This window comes from Eleutherodactylus coqui, chromosome 12 (assembly GCF_035609145.1).
Source record: "Eleutherodactylus coqui strain aEleCoq1 chromosome 12, aEleCoq1.hap1, whole genome shotgun sequence".
Classification (NCBI taxonomy): domain Eukaryota; kingdom Metazoa; phylum Chordata; class Amphibia; order Anura; family Eleutherodactylidae; genus Eleutherodactylus; species Eleutherodactylus coqui.
In genome coordinates, this window is record NC_089848.1 from 127,055,302 (window position 1) to 127,078,512 (window position 23,211).

At 48.0% G+C, this 23,211-nt stretch overlaps 1 protein-coding gene across 1 annotated transcript in view; it reads left to right on the plus strand.

Moving 5' to 3' along the window:
• Positions 1-23,211, plus strand: part of PLXDC2 (plexin domain containing 2) — a 488,455-nt gene that overhangs the window by 439,193 nt on the left and 26,051 nt on the right. Inside the window, exons 11-12 of the mRNA XM_066585333.1 lie at positions 1,727-1,874; positions 2,239-2,277. Of these exons, the coding sequence (XP_066441430.1) occupies positions 1,727-1,874; positions 2,239-2,277 (187 nt within the window). The remainder of the gene's footprint in view (positions 1-1,726; positions 1,875-2,238; positions 2,278-23,211) is intronic.

Genomic DNA, 23,211 nt, shown 5'->3' on the forward strand with positions numbered 1-23,211 from the left:
CTCCTTACATTACAGGGATCTTATAGTCCTGCTGTGTGTTGGGGTTATGTATCCTGTCTGCGGTCCGTACATGTCAGCAGGTCTTACAGCTCCTTACATTACAGGGATAAGTTCCTTTTTCTGTGTCAGAGGGTAATGCACGCCTGATTATAAAGTGCCTCAAGTTAGGGGGTTGCCTGTAACACAGAAGGGGAGGGTCCGGGAATATGGTTTTCAGACGGTCATCCTTGTGTAGGTATGATGGAGTTTCTTTGTGGTTTTCCTCAGTACCTCTAGCTGTGGATTGTAGGTTACTACTAGAGGCACACGATTGTTTCTTTCCTTCTCCTTGTATTGGAGTAGTTGATTCCTGGGTATCCTGGTGGCTCTGGTGATTTCTGGGTATCCTGGTGGCTCTGGTGATTTGGTCATCAGCTGAGGTGAGATGGTAGCCCTGCTTACTAAATGTCCTTTTGAGATGGTATAGATGTTCCTCTCTGTCTGTTAGGTTGGAGCAAATCTGATTGTATCTGATGGCCTGACTGTAGATGATGGATTTTTTGATGTGTTTAGGATGGTAACTGTCCCATCTGAGGTTTGTGGGCCGATCAATTGGTTTTCGGTATAGGGATGTCTGTATTGGGTTGTTTCACACAAAGTTTGCAGGCAGCACTCACTTGGGACCATTACAGGCTGGACTCCAACAAAATGCACAAGCCACAAAGCAGGAACCCAAACCTTCGTTCCTCAATAGGTACATACGAAAAAAAATAGAACATGTCGCAGCATATATTGATGCAGAAGACAAATTCAAAATGTTATTCCTCCATAGTGAAGAGTGGCGACGTCTTGTCAAGCAAAGACCTTTACATAGGTGGAAACGTCGCCACTGTTCACTATGGAGGAGTAACATTTTGAATTTGTCTTCTGCATCAGTAGATGTTGCCACGTGTTCTTTTTTTTTCGTATGTATTGATTGATTGAGATTTTTATGGTGGTGTCCAGAAAGTTGATTTCTGTATATGAGCAGCTTAATGTCAGGTTCATGGTGGGTGGAATGCGTTGAATCTTTCATGAAATTTAATTTGTTCTTGTTCAGTATTGGTCCAAATGATTATGATGTCATCAATCTAGCGGAAGTAGGCCAATGGTTTGTTTGGGCAGGAGGCCAGACAGTCACTCTCCAGTTTTGCCACAAAAGAAGCAGACAGCTGACGGACACGAGATACTACTCCAAACTGGATCAAGACCCGACTCAACAATATGTGGGGGAATGGAGAAAGGTCATCAGAAGCCTGTCGGTGGGCTCCACAAGACTTTTGGATATGATACCGGAAAACCCCGGTGTTGGTGTATTCTACATACTTCCCAAACTAAACAAAGTTGTGCCACTCGGATATCTCAATAGTCCCATTGAAAGTGAAGGGAATGCTGGTGCACTTGGGCCACCAAGCCCGATTCAGTCTCTTCCTCACTGTAGGGGGGACAATAACCCTGCAATGAGGTGGATGGGGGGCATGGGACCCCTGTTCTCAAAATCAGTGGGCGTCTCAGCAATGAGACCGTCACTAATCAGCAAGTTATTCCCTATTCGGTGGATATCTTCTGGATAGGGAATAACTTGATATTCTGGTACATCCCTTTAGTCCAGAGATCAGTTCTCACATAATAATTGACACTTGATTTCTGTAAGGACTTTTAATTAATATTAATTTTGCTTTCTAATGTTCTGTTTCCGCCTGAATAGTCCAAAGAGAAGGTATGTGAAGACTTCTTCGCGACCACAGCGCCCCCTCGTCACACCACCAGCAGGACGCACGTAACGACAGCCAGGCATTATACTACAACATCAAGATTAACAACATGGCATCTACCAAGCAGCCTCCCTACGGAAGGTGAGTCAAAGGACGGATTTCTGTTACAGCATCGGCCAATTGGAATATTGTGTAGTGTTTATTAGTGCAATGTTGCGATTTTGAGAAGATATCGGATCTCCAGTTATTTGGACAACTTTATAAGACCATTTCTTTTAAAAAAAGGGATATCCATAATTGGCCATATATTAGCCAATCAGAAGCTAGAGCCACAGTCCACTGCTGGTTATACTCTATTTCATCTACTTCCTGAGTTTTTGACTTTTGTGTTCCGTTACGGCAGCCATTTTTACACAAGTGAAAGCAGGAGGTGCCTCCATATTGGTTGTCAGCTTTGAATTGTCTTTCTCAGCAACTCTTGGTAAAATTGTGACTTGTTTTTCAGATGACACAAAGATTGCGCTGCATCTCAAGGACAACGGAGGTAAGTGCACGATTCCTGATGTGTATAAACAACATTTTACAGTTTACATACAAAATTGCTCGACGTAAAGAGTTCAGTAACTTCGTAAATATATTTTCTCCTTATCATCTGATCCTGAATTACATCCTCTATTAGGCCACCAGCAGAATAGTGAGTGCAGCTCTGGAGTATAATACAGGATGTAACTCAGGATCAGTACAGGATAAGTAATGTATGTACACAGTGACTCCACCACCAGCAGAATAGTGAGTGCATCTCTGGAGTAAGGTGTGGTTTGTTGGAGCTCCTCAGAGAACCAGGGTGTGGCTGCAGTCCCAGCTGGAAGCCTGTTTTGGATCCCAGGATCAGTGCACTCATCTGGGCTTCTTGTTCTATGGAGCCACGCAATTCCCCCCCCCGGCTTCGGTCGGAGGGGGGGAATGCTGAGAAGGCAGCGACAACACCATCAGCGGCGCTGGCGGCATACGTGGTTTCAGCAGCAACAACCAGGAAAGCCGGAGCAGCTAGTAAAGCTGCGAAGAGAGAGGGTCCGGGTCGCAGGCGCAGTGACATGGCCCAGCAGGTTGGTGCAGCTGCATCTGACAGCGCCGGAAGCGAAATGATGACCCGCAGTCAGACTCGCAGCCAAACGCTCAGCAAAGGAGGTAAGCCGCAGTGGAGTGATCGCAGGAAAGGGGAGTCTGTGGTAGAGCTGGCCTCCCGTCTGGCCACCAGCATGGCAGACTATGAGCGTGCGGGGAGAGAAATCCTCCTGCAGAAGGAGAAGCTGCGGTCGGCCAGGTCGCTAAAGGACCAGACCGCCGCTAAAGGCAAGAAAGATGTAATAAGCAAGACTATACAGGACTGTAAAGATTGCATACAAAGGTGCAAGGAAGAGAGGGACAGGATTCTAGAGCAAAGTGGTCCCTTTAGGGAAAAGTTACTTAACGGTGATAGATTTTCCAAAATGGCATCAGGATACAGTGGTCACAAGAAGGCTGATCACTCCAGCGATGGAGACAGCGGTGGTGACTGTACTGACGAGGATGCCTTTGAGGATAGCCTGAGGGAACAGCCTGTCTGCTCAGGAGAGCAGACCCAGAGTGGCACTACAACTACCAGCAGTCTCCGGCCGGAGCAGGTTGCGCTGCCTCTAACCTCCGGGGATTCTGATCCAGAGGAAGATAAAAGCGATGGGGGCGCTTTAATAATGCAGCAGATAAGGCTGTTGGAATCCCCCCCTAATATGAGCGGCCTTCAGTTTGGTGATGATTTACCAGAAGAGGATGTGAAAATCAAGACAAAAAAAGGAAAAAAAAAGAATTTGGTGCAGGAGAAATTTGTGTATGTGACGGGGGGCGCTGGTTTGGCTGCAAAGTCGGATCAGGGCACCCCCACCCTGAGAACCCCGGTTTCTGACTCTGCAGTGGGTTTTGAACATGGGAACAGGGATAAAGGAGTTAAACTGGCCGGGTCCTCTGTCCCTGTTTCAGTTAGTGCAGTGACAGAAACAGCCAGCAGGGCGGCCAGCACAGGACAAGGCAAGGTGGCAAAAGAATTTGGCAGTGGCGGAACTGCCAGCACCAGTAAGGCCAGTGATGCGGAGGGTGCTGCGGGGTCGGGATCGGGGGTCCCCCGTGCGACAGGTCGGTCTGCAGGGGTCCCTCAGTCTAGGTCCCAGTCTAGGTCCCAGGCACCCAGTGATGCGGAGGCTGCTGGCAAAAGTAAGGAAAAAAGCAAAAATAAAAATACTAAAAGTGCTGGAATGCAGAGTGCTGACCATGGGGGGGTCATTACGGTGGTTGCAGCTGCGCAAGATGGGGCAGCAGTGCCACCCCCAAGGTCTACCAAGGCCCAAAATAAAAAAGCTGCTTCCAACCCAAAGTCTGGTCCAGAGGGTCTTGGTATGAAAGGTCTTGGTATGAAAGGTGTGGATATGTCTGGTGCGGCCCGTGTGTCTGATGCTCCGACGCACTCGGAGGCACGGGCTGCAGCTACTGTTCCCGGCACAGGGGCACCTACTGTAAATATAGGCACAGGTTCTAGGGATGGTCAGGGCACATCACAGGTTCCAGTCGCCCCTCCGGTGGCGACCACAGCTGGTAGGAGTTATGCCAGTGTCGCCGCTGGAGGGGAGGGGTCCTCCTTGTCTCCAGGCTCTAGAGAGGGCGTATTGCAACAGCGCCTCCTGGGGGCTCTACGGAAGGGGGAGAGTTCAATCACAGTTGGAGGAAGAGAGGTGAACCTATCTCTTTGGACAGAGAGACACGGCTTAGGAGCCTTCCGAGAGCAAAGGGGGGAGACCGTATGGTCCCTACCAACACCCGGGCAGGACGCAGGTCGTAGGAATGTGGTCCGTCTTCGTTGGAGGGGCAATGATACATGCCCCCCGAGGGCGAGAGTAGTGGAGCTTCTACTGAAGATGGGCTTCAGGGCGGTTGACATCTTTGCCCTGATCCATCCCTTCGGCACGTCTGAGTTTGACATCAGCTTCGTTCGCCCAGAGGGGCTAGAACTCTTCTGGGGGAATTACGAGCTGATGAAAAGCGAGCCCGGCTGGCGAGACTTTGCCGTCCAGGTGGTGTCTCGCCAGAACGAAGTCAAGAAGGTGACCGTTTTGACTCGTAACGAGTCGCTTTCTTGTTTTGATATTATGACGTGGCTCGGTCGATACGGAGAGGTGACAGACATGCCCAGAAAGAACCGGGATGAGCACGGCATCTGGTCCGGGGCCTGGACATTCATGGTCAAGCTGAAGCGTTCAGGAAACTCAGTGGCACACATACCTTCTGCAGCCTTCCTCGGCAGGGATCGTATCTTGGCCTTTTACCAGGGGCAGCCGAAGCTCTGCCACAGGTGCGGCGACCCCTCACACTTGAGCGCCGCTTGTAAGACCTTGAAGTGCGCTCTGTGTGGGGGTGTGGGTCATCTAGCCGCCTCCTGTGCAGAGATTAGGTGTAACCTGTGTGGTGACCTTGGTCACCCATTCAGTCGCTGTCCACGCTCCTTTGCCAATGCGGTCTCAGCACCTACGGATGGGGGCCACGGTGCGGCCTCTGGGGGTGAGGGGACTAGCAGAGGTGGAGGAGCTCAGGAGCCAGGGAAGAACCGGCAAAAGACGCCTGCTGAGCAGAGGCGTCAGGACAAGCGCAGACGGAGCAGGGAGCTGACAGGAGCGCCCACAGCAGGTGGATCAATGGTGGCCCCTGTTCCTGAAGCAAATCTCGCGGCTGAGGCTTTGAGGGACAGCGAAGTGGATGAAGAGGACAGGAGGATCCAGAGGGAGGAGGGAAAGACCAACTCTTCAGATTCCTCCCACTATGAGAGTGTGGATGAGGAAGGAAAGAGGTGGTTAGAGAAACGGCGTAAGCTAGGTGCCACTAGGAGAAAGCGAAGGGGGGATTCAAGATCTTCTCCCACCCCTGGCCAAGTACTGGAAGGAGAAGCCTGCTCGCCTCCAGTTGGACTCTCCAATAGGTACCGGGCCCTTCAAGACATCTCTTCCTCCTCTGAGGGGGAAGCGAAGGGCAAGGTGCCTGGGGCAAAGAAAGGGTCAACAGGGGGCACTGAGTCTCCTCCTCGTGGAGGCCTAGTTCCTTCCGGGGAGGGGGCTACTCTGGAGCCTGGAAACAAGGACGATGGGGTCGGGGGATCCCCTGCTATGGACACATCTGTGTCCAAAAAAAGAAGCAAGGGGCTTTCCTCCGACCCCGAAGAAGCGGGTGTGAGGAAGAAAGCCATCTAATTTAATCACTCATGATGGCGGCACCCACTCCGCTGACTCTGGCATCAATTAACGTTACCAGCATTAAGTCGGATACGGCTAGATTTGCGGCCTTTGATTTTCTCGGCCGCGTTGAAGCCGACATTTTATTTTTGCAGGAGACCAGGCTGTCTGATTTGGCAGCCATACATAAGGCAAAAAGGGAGTGGAGGTCAGGCCCTTCCTACTGGTCTCTTGCGGCCGAGCCGTATAGCGGAGTGGCGGTCCTTTTTACCGCAGCGGTCGAATGCCGACGAGTAATTGAATTAGAAATGGGAAGGTGCCTGATCTTAGATGTCCTCATGAAGGGACAAGAATTGAGACTTGTAAACATCTATGGTCCCCAGTCAAAAAAGGACAGGAAGAGTCTCTTTATGAGGATCAAGCCCTACCTTTTTACCAGCCGCCAAGTTGTCTTTGGAGGTGACTTTAATACAGTCACAAGAGCCCGCGATAGGGGAGGCTCTGGAGACAGGCGGTTGACTTTTGATGGCGTCGCACTTAATAGTGTAGCTAGCGAGGCTCGCCTGGTGGATGTCCACATCCGGCACACCCCAGGCCACGAGGGGTTCACCTATTATAGAGGTCAGAGCAGGTCTAGAATAGACAGGTTTTATTTGAAGGAGGAAGCCATCTCTTCACCAGTGTCCGTTGTTGAGGTGGAATTCTCCGACCACTGTCTAATATTGTTTTCTCTGAATGTTGCAGAGACCCCCCGGATGGGTAGAGGTTTGTGGAGACTGAATTCATCACTCCTGGAGGAAGCAGAGATAAGACAGTCCTTTGAGGATTTTCTGCAGAGCCAGGTACCATTACTGGATCTCTGTAGCAGTAAGTCAGAGTGGTGGGAGATGTTCAAGAGGAGGGCGGCGAGGTTCTTCCGTGAGCTCTCCAACCTCAGATGCCTGGACAGGTACCGCCTGTACAATGGCCTGAGGAGGAAACTCGAACATCTCGTTTCGACTGGAGGTAGCCGCAAGGAGATCTCCAGAGTGAAATCTTTACTCAAGACGTGCCAGTATGACAGACACGCATCCTTGGTTTTTGAGAGGGATTTCGGGAAGTACCGCTCGCCCGACCCTTACAAAAACTGTAGGATGTCAGTGAATAGTAAAGTGGTCACTGGACTGATTGACAGTACGGGGTCCCTGAATCGATCCAGATCAGGGATTCTGGAGGTCGTCAGATCCTACTACTCGCAACTCTTGGGAAAGAGGGATCTAGATTCGGAAGTGATGTCGGCTTTCCTGGCTGAAACTGTCCCTGGGCCAGGGGTGGACACCTCTCTTGGCGTTTTGACAGAAGAGATCAGAGAAGAGGAAGTTAGACTGGCGATTGATGGGCTCCGGCCCAAAAAGTCGCCAGGTCCGGATGGATTAACATCTGAGTATTATAAGACCTTCAAGGACCTCTTGAGTCCCCTCTTGACGGAGTTATTAAATGAGTGTCTTTCCTCGGGCACTCTGCCAAAGTCAATGAGGAGGTCGGCCTTGATCATTCTGTCAAAAGGTAAAGACTCGAGCCGTATTGAGAACTGGCGTCCCATAGCGCTTCTCAATACGGACAGGAAGGTTCTGGCAAAAGTGCTGTTTAATCGGCTGGTCAAGTTTGCACCCCGGCTCCTCTCGGGGGCGCAGCATTGCTCTGTTCCAGGCCGTAGCACCTTTAGCGCTGTTCTCGGTGTCCGGGAGGCAGTGGAGCAGGGTAGGGCTGGTCACTGGGAGGGGTACCTGCTGTCCTTGGATCAGGCCAAAGCGTTTGATCGGGTTAATCACGAGTACCTCTGGTCCGTCCTTCTGAGATACGGCCTGCCAGTGGGGTTTGTTGATTGGCTGCGAACTTTGTATGCAGGGGCTGAGACTTTCCCGCTGGTGAACGGTTGGCCCGGCCGCCCTTTTGAGGTGGGGTCCGGCGTCCGCCAGGGCTGTCCTCTAAGTCCCCTGTTGTATGCGTTTGCGATAGATCCCTTCCTTAGGAGGGTTGATTGTGGACCTATAGCAGGGGTCGGGATGGACCGGGCGGTGCCGGAGGCTACCCTGAGGGCAGTGGCATACGCCGATGATGTCACGCTCTTCGTGTCCTCGAGAGAGGAGGCGGAGTTTGTGGTGTCGGAGGTGGACCGCTACTCGGAAGCTTCCGGGTCTATGGTCAACTGGGATAAGTGTGAAAGTCTCTGGTTAGGAAGGGGGGATCCTACGTTTGATCTCCCGGACACCCTTCCGGTGCCCCAAACTTCAGCAAAAGTACTTGGCATCAAATTCGGCCAGGGGGATTACCCCATGCAAAATTGGGTGGACAGGCTGGATGGTGCAACTCACAAGGTAAACCAGTGGAAGGGTTGGTCTTTGACCCTTCGGGAAAGAATTAGCCTGATCAAAACATACCTGCTCCCGTTATTCATCTACCTGGGCAGCGTATGCATTTTGCCAGAACCTCTCTGGACTCGGGTCTACAACCTGTTCTTCCTAATGTTGTGGGGGAACAGGTTGAACCTGATCAGGAGAGATGTTACATACCGCACGAGGAGACTAGGGGGGTTGTCTATGGTCAACCCCGTGGTGTTTCTTGTAAACACTTTTTTTAAGATCAACATAGGCAACCTCTGGCAAGAGAGGGCTCCTCCGTGGGTCTACTCCTGCAGGGGATGGTTTCGGCCCTTCTTCCAGGAATGGGAGACAGGAGGGCGAGTGAAGGACCTTCGCACGCAGCACGGACATCTCCCGGCTTACGCTACCTTGGTTCTGAAGGTGATACGCCGGTGGGGTCTGGGGATGTGGGAGATCAGGACTCTGACGAGGAGGCTCCTCGACGAAAGAGTCCTGTTGACCCATTTCCAGAAGCCCCTGGCGCTCAAGGACTGCCCAAGTCGGGACCTGGAGGGAGGGTTACGTTTACTGAATTCAACCCGGGTCCCCTTGAAGTTTTGGGACTTGGCTTGGCGCTGCTTTCACGGGAGACTGTATGTAAGGGGTAACTTGAAGAGCAGGCCTCTGATTGACAGGGGTTGCCCCCGTCAGGAGTGCAGCGACGTGCTGGAAAGCATGGAGCATTTCCTGCTTCAGTGCCCCTTCAATACAGAGGTATACCAACGGGTAGGGGTCTCCATAGGCTGGCCTCAGCTGGCACACCTCTCCTATGCGGAGTGGGCTTATGGAGCGTTCAGAGGCCTTGGTGGCAGGGACCGCTGCACTTTATTTCTAGTTAGCCTAGTGGTCAGGTTCCACATCTGGAGTGCACGGTGTTTAATCTCGACGGAACTGAAAGTCCTCCCCGTGGATACGGTCTGTAGGAACATCCTGGGTGACCTGGTGAAGGTGCGTTCTTTGGAGTATGAGAAGCTGGGCACATCTAAAGCTTCTCTCCTATGGAGAGGGCTTGTATTTCGTTAGGGACAGTTTGTTTTTCTTAATTTTCTAGGGGCAGAGTAGGGAGAGAGGAGGGACAGGATAGGGAGAGAGGAGGGATAGGGCAGGGACAGTTTTCCATGAAGGGTCAGACTGAGGGGCAGACTAAGGACAGTCTAGGGCAAATTAGGGAAAGAATAGGGAGAAAATGCAAGGGATAGTACATTAAGATATCTGTGCCCGGCTTATCACCTCCAATCCCGGTGGCAGGCTGTGAGTGCACCATAAAGCTTTTTGTTTTGATTTGGGCAAAATGGAGTGAAGTAGGGCTGCAGGTGAGCCGACCTTAGGCTTTCGGGTTATGTTAATATATATCGTGTATGTCACGTATATTGGTTATTGTATGTTTTATATGTATATATTCACGTTCTGGGTGGTAGTTAGGTTGGGTGGGGGGTTGGGGGGGAGTGGTTTCACGCCTTGAGCCGTAGCCTGGCACATCCCGAACATTGAACTCTGGGCACGGACTGGTGGAGCGGGCATGGCCCCCAGGCTGCGGCAGGCAGAGTGTTGTACAGTTTATATATATTAAAAAAAAAAAAAACCCCTGGTGTGGCTTGGCACGTCCTGAACTTTAGAACTCTGGGCACGGACTGGTGGAGCAGGCATGGCCCCTGAGCTGCACTGGGGACCCAAAAAAAAAAAAAAAAAAAAAAAAAAAAAAAAAAATAAAAAAAAAAAAAAAATTTTTCTTTAGTTATTTTTGTATGCCGGTTGGCTTGGTCTTTATTTTCATATTTAGTTAATTATTGGTATATATATATATGTTATGTTTACGTTATTGCCTAATTTTGTTTATGATGGGGTTTCAGTGCGGTACGGCTGGACCTGGAGTTTTAGTTTTAGTTTTCTCTTCTGGATTGCTGGATGCTCTTCTTTTAGGTATATTGTGTTTTGCTTTGAGTGTGTGTGCGAGTGTGCGGCAGGGGGGAGGGGAGTCCAGACATGGGGTTTCTTTTGTTTGTGGACCATGGACTCTGGGTGAAGGGCCTTATCTCTGTATACGGTTGTATTATTATTATTTACTATTGTTACAGTTTGCTTTTATTGTTATGTTTCATACTTTTATAATAAAAGATCTACAGGATGTAACTCAGGATCACTACAGGATAAGTAATGTATGTACACAGTGACTCCACCAGCAGAATAGTGAGTGCAGCTCTGGGGTATAATACAGGATGTAACTCAGGATCAGTACAGGATAAGTAATGTATGTACACAGTGACTCCACCACCAGCAGAAAAGTGAGTGCAGCTCTGGAGTATAATACAGGATGTAACTCGGGAGCAGTACAGGATAAGTAATGTATGTACACAGTGACTCCACCAGCAGAATAGTGAGTGCAGCTCTGGAGTATAATACAGGATGTAACTCAGAATCAGTACAAGATAAGTAATGTATGTACACAGTGACTCCACCAGCAGAATAGTGAGTGCAGCTCTGCAGTATAATACAGGATGTAACTCAGGGTCAGTATAGGATAAGTAATATATGTACACAGTGACTCCACCAGCAGAATAGTGAGTGCAGCTCTGGGGTATAATACAGGATGTAACTCAGGGTCAGTATAGGATAAGTAATATATGTACACAGTGACTCCACCAGCAGAATAGTGAGTGCAGCTCTGCAGTATAATACAGGATGTAACTCAGGGTCAGTATAGGATAAGTAATATATGTGCACAGTGACTCCACCAGCAGAATAGTGAGTGCAGCTCTGGGGTATAATACAGGATGTAACTCAGGATCACTACAGGATAAGTAATGTATGTACACATTGACTCCACCAGCAGAATAGGGAGTGTAGCTCTGGAGGATAATACAGGATGTAACTAAGGGTCAGTACAGGATAAGTAATGTATGTACACAGTGACTCCACCACCAGCAGAATAGTGAGTGCAGCTCTGGAGTATAATACAGGATGTAACTCAGGATCAGTACAGGATAAGTAATGTATGTATACAGTGACTCCACCAGCACAATAGTGAGTGCAGCTCTGGAGTATAATACAGGATGCAACTCAGAATCAGTACAAGATAAGTAATGTATGTATACAGTGACTCCACCAGCAGAATAGTGAGTGCAGCTCTGCAGTATAATAGAGGATGTAACTCAGGGTCAGTACAGGATAAGTAATGTATGTACACAGTGACTCCACCAGCACAATAGTGAGTGCAGCTCTGGAGTATAATACAGGATGTAACTCAGGGTCAGTACAGGATAAGTAATGTATGTATACAGTGACTGCACCAGCAGAATAGTGAGTGCAGCTCTGGAGTATAATACAGGATATAACTCAGGGTCAGTACAGGATAAGTAATGTAATATTTTTACAACATTACTCAATTTGATATATTAAACTGTATTATATTTCATTTAGTAAAAAAACACAGAAAAACGCAGCATTCACCTCCCTCTTCACTTGCTAATGCCAAGCAAATAAATCCTGCGGGGTATTGTATTGTAAGTGAAGCAGGTGGTTCTCTTGTTATGGAGCGGTGGTGACAGATGGAGACGGAGGCGGCTTACATTTTTTTTTAGAAGTAACTTTTACTCATACGACCGGCTTCACTCCGTAGAAGGGCACGGGTACTATAGTCGATACATGATTGTAAGCGTAAGTCACAACCTAATACCATGTATCCATATCTAGGCAACACCTCGTGGGGTCAAGGCATTCAAACCTCACGTAACTAAACATCCTCATTGTAGTGCTCCATACTCAACGTCATATTTCATACTGTTTCTCTAAGGTCTGTGGCATGACTACCTCGCACCCTCACACATCGTAGCTGGCAGGGTACATTAGCAATTTCGGAGTCTCGCACCACGCGGGCTCACTGCACCGTAGGTGCAACACCACATCATCCAGAACACTTATATCTTACATACTTTTGCTGGCAGGTAACGGCACTACTTGAAATGCCTTGTCCCCGTCACATAATACCCATAGGAGATAGCGGTACATAACATCGCTACCTATCTATCTGACATATATCATGGATTTTCCTATGTACTCTACTAACTTAACATAGTAGGTCATTACAATCCCCATATCACAGTCCCTTTTTGGGAGATACTTGCCCAGTCACATGTGTCCATGCATTATAGTGTCCTTAGTGTGCGCAACCTAATGTCGTTAGACCTGTTCTTCATATCCTTGTATCAGGTCAGCATCTGCTTCTTTGGGGACTACTGTAAGTCCCCTGTGGGATGGTAGATTCCTTTTCATGCCATGCGGTGCAATGTAGGTTTCAGCCCCCAGGTCATCAGGGCCCTATGGTGTCCAGTAGCTAAGGTCCATGACTGCTCTTGACCTCTTAGTCATCATAGCTCTTTCTACATGGCTCACCTCTCCTGCGCTGCTCCCAATAAAGGTTTGCTATACCTGATCTAGGCTGCTCACCAGTGACTTGTGGTGCAGCTTTTAATTCTATTTATATGCAGCTAATATGGCTGCTAGCCATGTCATAACGGGTTGGGGCTTAGGTGGGACCTAGCCCTGTTCACAATCCCTACTTGGGCTATAACTTCAGAATGGTGACGCTAGTCACATCACTGGTAGATCAATAGGGAGGGGAAGACCTCTCCCCAGTCGCCTCATATAAAGCTCCACGATATGGCCACTCAATAAGTGTCACTGCTATGATAGTGACAGATCATCCATCGATGTCTGCAGGAACTCAGGTCCAACGACGGCTCCATGCATGTATTGTAGCAGAAGGCCACTTCGAGTAAACCTTCCCCACTTCAATCATTACAGCAGTCTCATGAGAGTTGGAGAGACACAGAGGCGGATTTCTGCTTCTCAGATGCTACTCCTAAACTTTGTAATTGGGTTTTACTTTCTGTGTCTCACAGGGGCCACAACACAAAATTGAAATCCATGCTCTGGGGCCCCCAGGGGTCTGTGCACCATACCATAGTATAGCACATCCATGTCTTCCTATTCAAGTGCGCTACTGTTATTTCCATATAGGACACCAACATTGAGGTTTAGCGCTGGATTCTTTTTTTTCGACTACACCCTGTATAATTTTATGGGTAAAGATTTAGTCTAACTTGTCACTTATTCGTCTAGACCTCTGCTCATTCTGGGCTAGGAGTCCAGTGGACGGTCCTACTCAGTGAAAGGAACGCTTACTAGACAACAAAGGCCAGAATTTCCATGCGCACTCATTGTCAAAAAAAAGAAAGGTAGTTGTCGGATAGGATGGAACTTTCTCTGTGATTGTAACAATGATATAAGTGATTACAATATCAGAGCAAAAGGAGAATTTATTGGGGAGCACTGACCCTTTGTAGGGAGGCTCTAGTACCCTGTTGTACCACCTGTAGCTTGGATACCAGATGTGATACGGGGAGCATGGAGGCTCTAGTACCCTGTTGTACCACCTGTAGCTTGGATACAAGATGTGATACAGGTGGGCATGGAGGCTCTAGTACCCTGTTGTACCACCTGTAGCTTGGATACAAGATGTGATACAGGTGGGCATGGAGGCTCTAGTACCCTGTTGTACCACCTCTAGCTTGGATATAAGATGTGATACAGGCAGGCATGGAGGCTCTAGTACCCTGTTGTACCGCCTCTAGCTTGGATATAAGATGTGATACAGGCAGGCATGGAGGCTCTAGTACCCTGTTGTACCGCCTCTAGCTTGGATACAAGATGTGATACGGGGGCCATGGAGGCTCTAGTACCCTGTTGTACCACCTCTAGCTTGGAAACAAGATGTGATATAGGCAGGCATGGTGGCTCTAGTACCCTGTTGTACCACCTCTAGCTTGGATACAAGATGTGATACAGGCTGGCATGGAGGCTCTAGTACCCTGTTGTACCAGCTCTAGCTTGGATACAAGATGTGATACAGGCAGGCAGGGAGGCTCTAGTACCCTGTTGTATCGCATCTAGCTTGGTTACAAGATGTGATACGGGGGCCATGGAGGCTCTAGTACCCTGTTGTACCACCTCTAGCTTGGACACAAGATGTGATATAGGCAGGCATGGTGGCTCTAGTATCCTGTTGTACCACCTCTAGCTTGGATACAAGATGTGATACAGGCTGGCATGGAAGCTCTTATACCCTGTTGTACCAGCTCTAGCTTAGATACAAGATGTGATACAGGCAGGCAGGGAGGCTCTAGTACCCTGTTGTATTTCATCTAGCTTGGAAACAAGATGTTATACGGGCAAGCAGAGAGACATACGTGTTTTATATGGCATTTTATGGCTTATCGCTTCACATTTGCTGTAACTGAACCTCTAGATTGTGCAAACTTGTAGGCTGTCGAAGTTGGTGTCATAGATGGTTCCATGGATGTTGAGGGATCAGCTATGGTCCATGGTGACTATAAAGTCTGACTTCCATCAGCTTCACTACAATTGAAAAGGGAGAACTAGGGGTGGAATAGGGATGATGGTGGTTCATGACGCCAGTCTGCAGAAGGCCGGAGTGAGGGTCAGCTGGGGTTGTTGCATTTCCACCCTGGTCACACTACAAAAAAAGGATTTTGGTTGTTGGGGTTGTAGTCCCTTCCCCCGGAGGGTGGTATAGTACGTGGCATAGTGCGGGTGTTCTTTAGTGAGTAGAAGCTCCAGGAGTCAGGGTAAAGAGTGAAACAGGCGAAACTCACTTTTATGTCTAGATTCAGGAAAATACAACAATGTCCAATAGAAGTCCAGTGAGACGCTCCTCTCTACTGGTGGTCTGTAGGGGGCGTCCTGAGCCCGGTCACCTTGTGTGCCTTCACGCATCCACTGGTCCCAACACCTCCTAACAGTCTGGTCAGATGCTCCTCTCTACTGGTGGTCTGTAGGGGGCGTCCTGAGCCCGGTCACCTTGTGTGCCTTCACGCATCCACTGGTCCCAACACCTCCTAACAGTCTGGTCAGATGCTCCTGTCTACTGGTGGTCTGTAGTGGGGGTCCTAAGCCCCATCATATTGTGTGCCCTCACACATCCACTGGTGCCAACACCTCCTAACAGTCTGGTCAGAACGGCCCGGTGGGGGACAATTCATCAATACGACCATCCAGCTTCTCACATCCCAATAATGCGCCCCTCTCAGACTCTGGTAACGGGTGAAATCTCTTCTCGGCGTTGTAGAGGCGTCTAGTGGTCAACAAGCTCTACAAGTGGAAGAAGAGGTCACTACACACAAGGAGCCTCCGAGAGCCTCCTTTAGGCCAAGGGGGGAACCACTAATAGGACCTCCGATGACAAGACCGTCCATCTAATCACCACAACTCCCATCATATACAGATCTGCCTGAGATGGAACTGCAGGACGGGTTTTGTTTTCCAGGTGCTTTATTTTTTGACAAAAAGTGTAGAATGACAAATTACATAGAATCTTTTCCCACGAAGCTATATATCAATCTGCTCAGCTCCTCCAGCTCTATAGCATTCTGCCTGCAGGTAGGACTACATTTTTAAAGTGACAGGTCCCCTTTAAGACGGCTTATTATATAATTTACATAATTTTGAATTATAACTGGAGTTTCTACAGAGCTGAATGCTTCTGATAACATTAAGAAAGTCCAGCTGTTCTTTTGTTATCTTGGAGTGGATGGGGATGCAGGAAATAATTATACACGGCTTTCCTTTTCAAAGAGTATTTTCCCGCTGTGAGCGTTTCTGTATTTTTCCGAACCTGAGCAGAGATCAACGGAAATAAACTTCAAAGTGATTTATCAAACTAGGGAAACACTTGCAACATTATCAAACCTTTGGTATCTTGATTTGTTTATGACGTATACAAATAACCCCTTCCGCCGGTGTATCCGTTATTTAGTATAAGCGATCGGGGTCTGAAAACAAAGAGTGGAATCAATAGGATAAGGGAAGACGTTGGTGAGATCTGAACTTCTTTCATGTGATGGACATGATTCATGAGAACATTTACCGTGACTCAACTGTATGAAACTCCGCCTCATTATATATTCACATCCTCGGGGCAGATTACTTATATTTGATACAGACTTTAAAGCCGCATGGAAGTAAATCAGTAAACAGGTTTTCCGCGGGTTTTTTAATACATACCTCCAAACCTCTTCAAGAAGGCTTCAATTATTCATCGCCTTTTATGCCAGCAAAAAGATTCTTAATAAGATAAAATTCCTTGTTGCTGGGGGCAGAACGTCAGCGAGATCTGGAAACCTTCAAGGTATCTTTAATAGTTTCAAACGTGATGAATGCCGAGTCATTAATTCCTTCCAGGCTGGGTTTTGTAAAACCGTAATCAGAAGGACCTCTTTTGGAGCCGGTATTTCATCAATAAGAGCCTATGGAGAGGTCCTTGTAGAGTGTTTGGCAGTGTGCTGCTCCGAGCCTTCGGCCCGCTTCTACCATCATGTAACCCTTTTAGAATCAATCTACATCAAAGATTGAATGAGATGTATGTTAGAGGTGTTTCATCTGAATTTCATGTCTTTTATAATGCGTTCCATGAATCTTGTCGCTCGGAGGAATGGATCTTTATATCAAAACACCTTAACCCCCTCAATAAATCTACTGACGAGGGGTTAGAAGCACACAATAACCTTTTCATCATCATCATTCAATTTCCTCTTTTTTAAAAGGGTCATGTCAAAATGTTGTCTGCTGTTCCTAAGCCATATTAAGGCAAATGGACGTCATAGAGTGGGTCCTCCGCTCAAGATGTCCTGGAATGGAGAATTGCACTAAGGGCAGCTCCAGTCATGGCAGACATTCTGCCATCCTGTTATTATGAGATGGCCATTACCCTGCAGCGAATATCACAGCTCAGCTACCATCTTGGCTTGGCTGTCACTGGAGCTACCATCTCTGCCAGTTTGACCACTACACCACAGTTCACACCACCAGGTACTGCAGCTTGGCCCTGTGCAGAGTCCGCGGCCACATTACCAGGACTATCTTGACACGTAATGACTTGGGCACCCCATAGTAAAGACAGCTTGGAGGAGTCAAGGGTGAAAAACAGGGTTCTGCAGGTGCTGCATCCCCAGTTAGCCTAAGGCAAAGTGGAGTGTAGCGAGGTGGATCCACATCTGCCCACCTGACAGAGATTATTGCAGGGGAAAGGTTAGACTAGCAGTGGCTTCTCCTGGCAAGATCAGTTCTTTGTCGGGGGGTGTTGAGCTGATCGCCCCTGGCCCTGCATTCTCAAAGGGCTTGTGAAACTTGGTAGAATCTCTTTAAAGGGGTTGTTCAGTTGTGAACTATTGATGGCATGATAGTCCATCAATAATAGATCAGTCTGCCAATTCGGCAATCAGTTGTGTTGTGGGTTGTTGTGCTCATGCACTGAACGGATTTCTGCAGAAAGCAGACAGCTCCGTTCCCATTGCAGTGGCCAGGCTCAGCATTGCATACAAAATTCACATTCTCATTAATGGAAACTTAAAGGGGTTGTCTCGCGAAATCAAGTGGGGTTATACACTTCTGTATGGCCATATTAATGCACTTTGTAATATACATCGTGCATTAAATATGAGCCATACAGAAGTTATTCACTTACCTGCTCCGTTGCTGGCGTCCCCGTCTCCATGGTTCCGTCTAAATTCGCTGGCAGCTTGCTTTTTTAGACGCGCTTGCGCAGTCCGGTCTTCTCCTTTCAGCACGAGCCGCTTCAGTGTGCTCCCCGCTACAGCTCTTCTGCGCATGCGCAGACGAGCTGTCACTGCTCGGGAGCGCGCTGGAGCGGCCATTCTGTACCTTCCTCTGTTAGAGGAAGGTGCAGAGCCGCCCAGCTGTCCGGAGAAGCCGCCCTGCTGTCCCGCCGTCCTGGTAAGTGATGGGCCGGGGGGGCTGCCGCTGCGCCGGGGGGGGGGCTGCCGCTGCGATGGGGGGACTGTCGTTGTGCCGGGGGGACTGTCGCTGCGATGGGGGGGCTGCCACTGCGATGGGGGGGCTGCCGCTGTGCCGGGGGGTGGGGGGGCTGCGCCGGTTACCTGCTGCCTGGCGGTGGGTGACTGTGTGCCGTGGTCGGCCGTGTTCACTCCAGGGGTCCGGTCGGCGGCTGCAGGGCGGCTGGTTGTCATGGAGACACAGCTGGTAGCGTCTCGGGAGCGCGCACGTCGGGCTGCAGCAAGCGAAGGGAAATGAGCCGGCGGCCATCTTGGGGAAACTTTTTATAAGTTGCTGAAACGCTGGAAGGGTAAGTACAGACCAGCTAGAAACGTCATTTACAGGGGGGCTTAGTAATGTGTGCTTAATTAGGGGGACTGGGCAAAAAAAAAAATCCACTCCTGCCTCGAGACATCTCCTTTAACCTGTAATACGGCTAAGGGGTGATCAAATAACTATGTATAAATACATGAGGGGACAATACAAGGATCTCTCCAGGATCTGTTTATACCCAGGACTGCGACGGTAACAAGAGGGCATCCGCTGCGTCTAGAAGAAAGCAGGTTTCATCGCCAACACAGAAAAGGGTTCTTTACTGTAAGAGCAGTGAGACTGTGGAACTCTCTGCCTGAGGACGTGGTGATGGCAAAATCCATAGAGGAGTTTAAAAGGGGACTTGATGTCTTTCTGGAGAGGAAGGATATTACAGGATATAAATCTTAGGTTAATTGTTAATCCGGGTATACAGGCAGGTAGGAACTATTAGGGGTGATCCACGGATTAGTCTGATTGCCATTAGGGCGTTGGGAAGGAATTTTCCTCCAAAAGGGCTAATTGGCTCCTGCCTCTTGGGGTTTTTTGCCTTCCTCTGGATCAACAACATAGGAAGAGAAAAAGGCTGAACTAGATGGACATTGTCTTCATTCGGCCATACATACTATGTTCCTATGTTACCAAGTCTGGCCACTGCAGTGGGAACAGAGTCACTGGCATGGCTTGAAAGGCAATCTGCAATGGTAGCTCTGGGGGCTTTCAGAAGGCTCCCGGATGCCATGGCAACCGAACGTCACCTGGCAATCTCATCATGGGAGGGTAAGCTTGGGACCCCCGAACTGCAATTGGAGCATTTAAACACCGCTGTCAGAATTGATGACAGCATCTAAAGGGTTAACAGCAGCGCTGTTGCCAGTGGGTGTCAGCTGTGAGAAACAGCCAACACCCGCATTGTATGGAGCAGGAGCAGCTCCTGATCCCCTCCCATACAAACCCTGCATGCCTAGGACATAACTGTACATCTTGGAGCATTTAAGAAAAAAAAGCCAGTTTAAAAAAATACATTTTTTAAATGGACAAAATGCAACAATTGTTAGTTTTTTTTTTTTAAAAGCAACACATAATAGATATTACTGCATTCATAACAACCCAACAATAGAAATATTTTGTTATTTATCACGTATGGTGAATTCTGTAAAAAATATTTTAAAACGTAAAACCAGAATTGCTGTTTTTCTTTTGTTCAACCTTCAAAAAATGCAATAACAAGCAATCTAAAAGTCTTAAAATGGCCCAAAAAAAAACGACAACTCTTTCTGCAAAAAACAAGACCTCAAAGAGCTCCGCAGCTGTAGATATAAAAATGGTCTGGGTCTTAGGGCTTATTCACATGAGCGTATATCAGATGCTGTTTTTATGGCCGGCCGCTATACGCTACCATCTGAGCTGTCTTTCCCCTTTCCTCCCCCTTTATGACTCTCTGCCTCTCTCCTCCCCTATGGCTGTTTGCAATGGGAGGGGCTCCGCCCCGTCTTGCTCCCTCCCATTGCTGGCTGTGAAGAAGGGGCGGGGAGGACGTGGTAGCTTAGCTCCACCCCTGCCCCTCCCCCTAGCATTGCAAACAGCCGAAGGGGAGGAGAGAGGCAGAGATCGGCAAGGGGGAGGAAAGGGGATAGACAGCTCAGATGGTAGCATATATCAGCCGGCCGTGAAAATGTACGCTCCTTTGAATAAGCCTTAGATTGAGATGATGCAGATTCAATATTTTGTTTTTCTTTAAAAATGTGTTTTTACTGTGCAAAAGAAGTACAAACTACAAAAAAAATCTATAAACTTAAGATTAATATAACATTTCTCTATAAGAAAGTTATGGGGTTACTTTTACCGAATGGTGAACGCTGTAAAAATGAAATCCAATCCAATTAAATCCAAAAAACAATGGCAGAATTTCAAGAATTTTTTTCCATCTCTTGCCATAAACATGTAATAAGCCTCCACAGCACATTATATACAGCCTAGAGTGCTGCCATTAAAAAGAAACTCGTCCAAGAAAAAACAAGCCCTCACATAGTTATGTCAACCAGTTAGGGCTCCTGCAGAGGCCTTAATGCAAAAAAACTAGTCTTGTCCCCCAGAGGTTACCATCTTCGGGCCACCTACTGTGAAACTACCTTTGATATCATTGATCTCTGAGTCATCTGCTGTTTACAAACTGTTTCTTTTCTACCTTCTTCTCCAGTTTACCACATTTCACACAGTTTTTTTCTGATGTGCCTCTAATTAAGTTTTGCTGTTAATGATCCCAAAGTCCAAACTGCGTCCCATTTTAATGAGCGCTCTCATCTTTTCAGAGACGGCATTACATCCGCGAGATCTTCTAAATCTTTGGCTTTAATTGGAAATCTTGTATACGATGAGGCAAAAATATAGTCTGTGATATCCAGTTTGAAGGTTTTTGGAAAGAGAAGAGTAAGAGGATATTCCATTTCCCTGAGAAGTCTCTAGTGTGAAGGTTGCATTACTTAGCTACAAAAATCACAATCCAAGTCCTGTCAACTGCCAAATGCAGTGTTATTAGCCGAGATTGTATATAGAGGTTTAGCAATTGAAGAGCGGATAGCCTTGTCGTCAGTACTTGATTCTGTCTCTTCTCCTCGCAGTATTGTTTGTACAGAATAGGAAAGCCACATTATAGGAAAGTCAGGCGGCTGTCAGTAAGGCCAGAAAACTCATCTTTAAGTCGCCATCTCTATAGTCAGTAATGGAATCAGATGTCTCTCTGCAGTATAATGACCGTGTAGCAATCTGCTTTAAAATGTATAGTAATCGTCTGTACTAAAATATAGTAGTTAATGAGGCAAAATAACATAATGGAAGCCTCCGATGGAAATATAATGGATATTGCAAGTGTTTAGCGCAACCTCAAAACAAATCTGCTCAATAGAAAAGCTTTTAGTTAGTTAATTGCTAGGTGGTAAAATTGTAGAGCAGTTATAGAGATACCTTGTAAAATCTGCAGGCACATCATTGCATACATTACATGGTATAAGTGGCTTCTGCAGGTGTAAATGATTTACTGTTTAGATGAAAACTAGGATCCCCGCTGTGGATATAACAGAATGGTATTTAACAAGGAGAAATGCAGAGTCCTACATCAGGGCAAGAAAAATGAAAAAAAGACACACAGAATGGGCTAAGCAGCAGCACATGTGAAAAAAGACTTGGGTATACTAATAGATCATAGACTGAACATGAGTCAACAATGTGATGGAGCAGCCAAAAAGGCAAACAATTCTGGGATGTATTAAGAGAAGCACAGAGTCTAGATCCCGTGAGGTCATTATCCCCTCTACTCTTCCTTAGTCAGACCTCATCTGGAATACTGTGCCCAGTTCTGGGCACCCCACTTTAAAAATAACATAGACAAACTGGAACAAGTTCAGAGAAGAGTTACCAAGATGGTGAACTGTCTGCAAATCATGTCCTATGAGGATCGGTTAAAGGATCTGGGAATGTTTAGCTTGCAGAAGAGAAGGCTGAGAGGAGACTTAATAGCTGTCTACAAATATCTGAAGGGCCGTCACAGTGCAGAGAGATCAGCCCTATTCTCATCTGCACAAGGAAAGACTAGAAGCAATGGGATGAAACTGAAAGGGAGGAGACACAAATTAGATATTAGACAGTGAGGAGATCAATGAGTGGAACAGGTTGCCACAGGAGGTGGGGAGTTCTCCCGCGGGATTTCCGCCACTGAAAGTTTGCATAGGAGTGCATTACAATACGCACTCCTATGCAGATGGCCGTGGTTTGGCCGCGTGAAATCTCGCGCGGCAAACAAACCGCGGCATGTCCTATTTTTGTGCGGGGCACGCACTCACCCGGCCGCCGGCTCCGGTCTGCGCATGCACCGGCTGCGCCGCAGCTGGCACATGAAAGAGCCGGTCCCGCGGCGAGAATTCTCGCTGCCGGATCCGACCCGCTCGTGTGCAGGCGGCCTTAAGGTGTTAAATTAAGCTTTAATTAACTTTTTTTAATGTTATTTTTTAGTCCCCTCTTGAATATGCGATTGTTCAATCACTAGGACGGTACACTGCATTACTTATCTAGTGCATTCTACTAAGCCTATAACAGCAGCCTATCAGACTCTGCCAGAGGTGGGGTCTGATAGGTTGAGTTACATGGGAGATACGGAGGGCTCTGTCACACTTCTGGCTTGCATGGGAACATATTGGGACTTTGCAGGATAGGCTCAACAGGAGAAGCAGACAGGGGAATCCACACCAAAGGCTCCGTGGGCTGCAGTAACATCTGACGTTGCAGTGTAGGACCAAGATGGCAGTTGCTATCCCCATAGCTAGCATCAGGCTACAAATGCACTGTGGAATACCGATGGGCGACAGAAGGAGCCTCCCCCCCCCGTCATCTGCTTAATGCTGCACTTGCTATTGATTGTGGAATGTAAGGGTTTAAACTGTCAGCTACTGAGAACAAAATAATGGCTTCACCAGAGGGAGATCGGAGTTTTGGAATGACCCAGCCAGAGCCCAGACCTGCATCCCATTGAAGATGTGTGGGTGACCTGAAGAGGGCGCTACATATGAGCTGCCCTTGCAATCTGACGGATTTGGAGCACTTCTGGAAGGAAGAGTGGGCAAAGATTGGAGATGAGTAAGATATTTTTGTGGA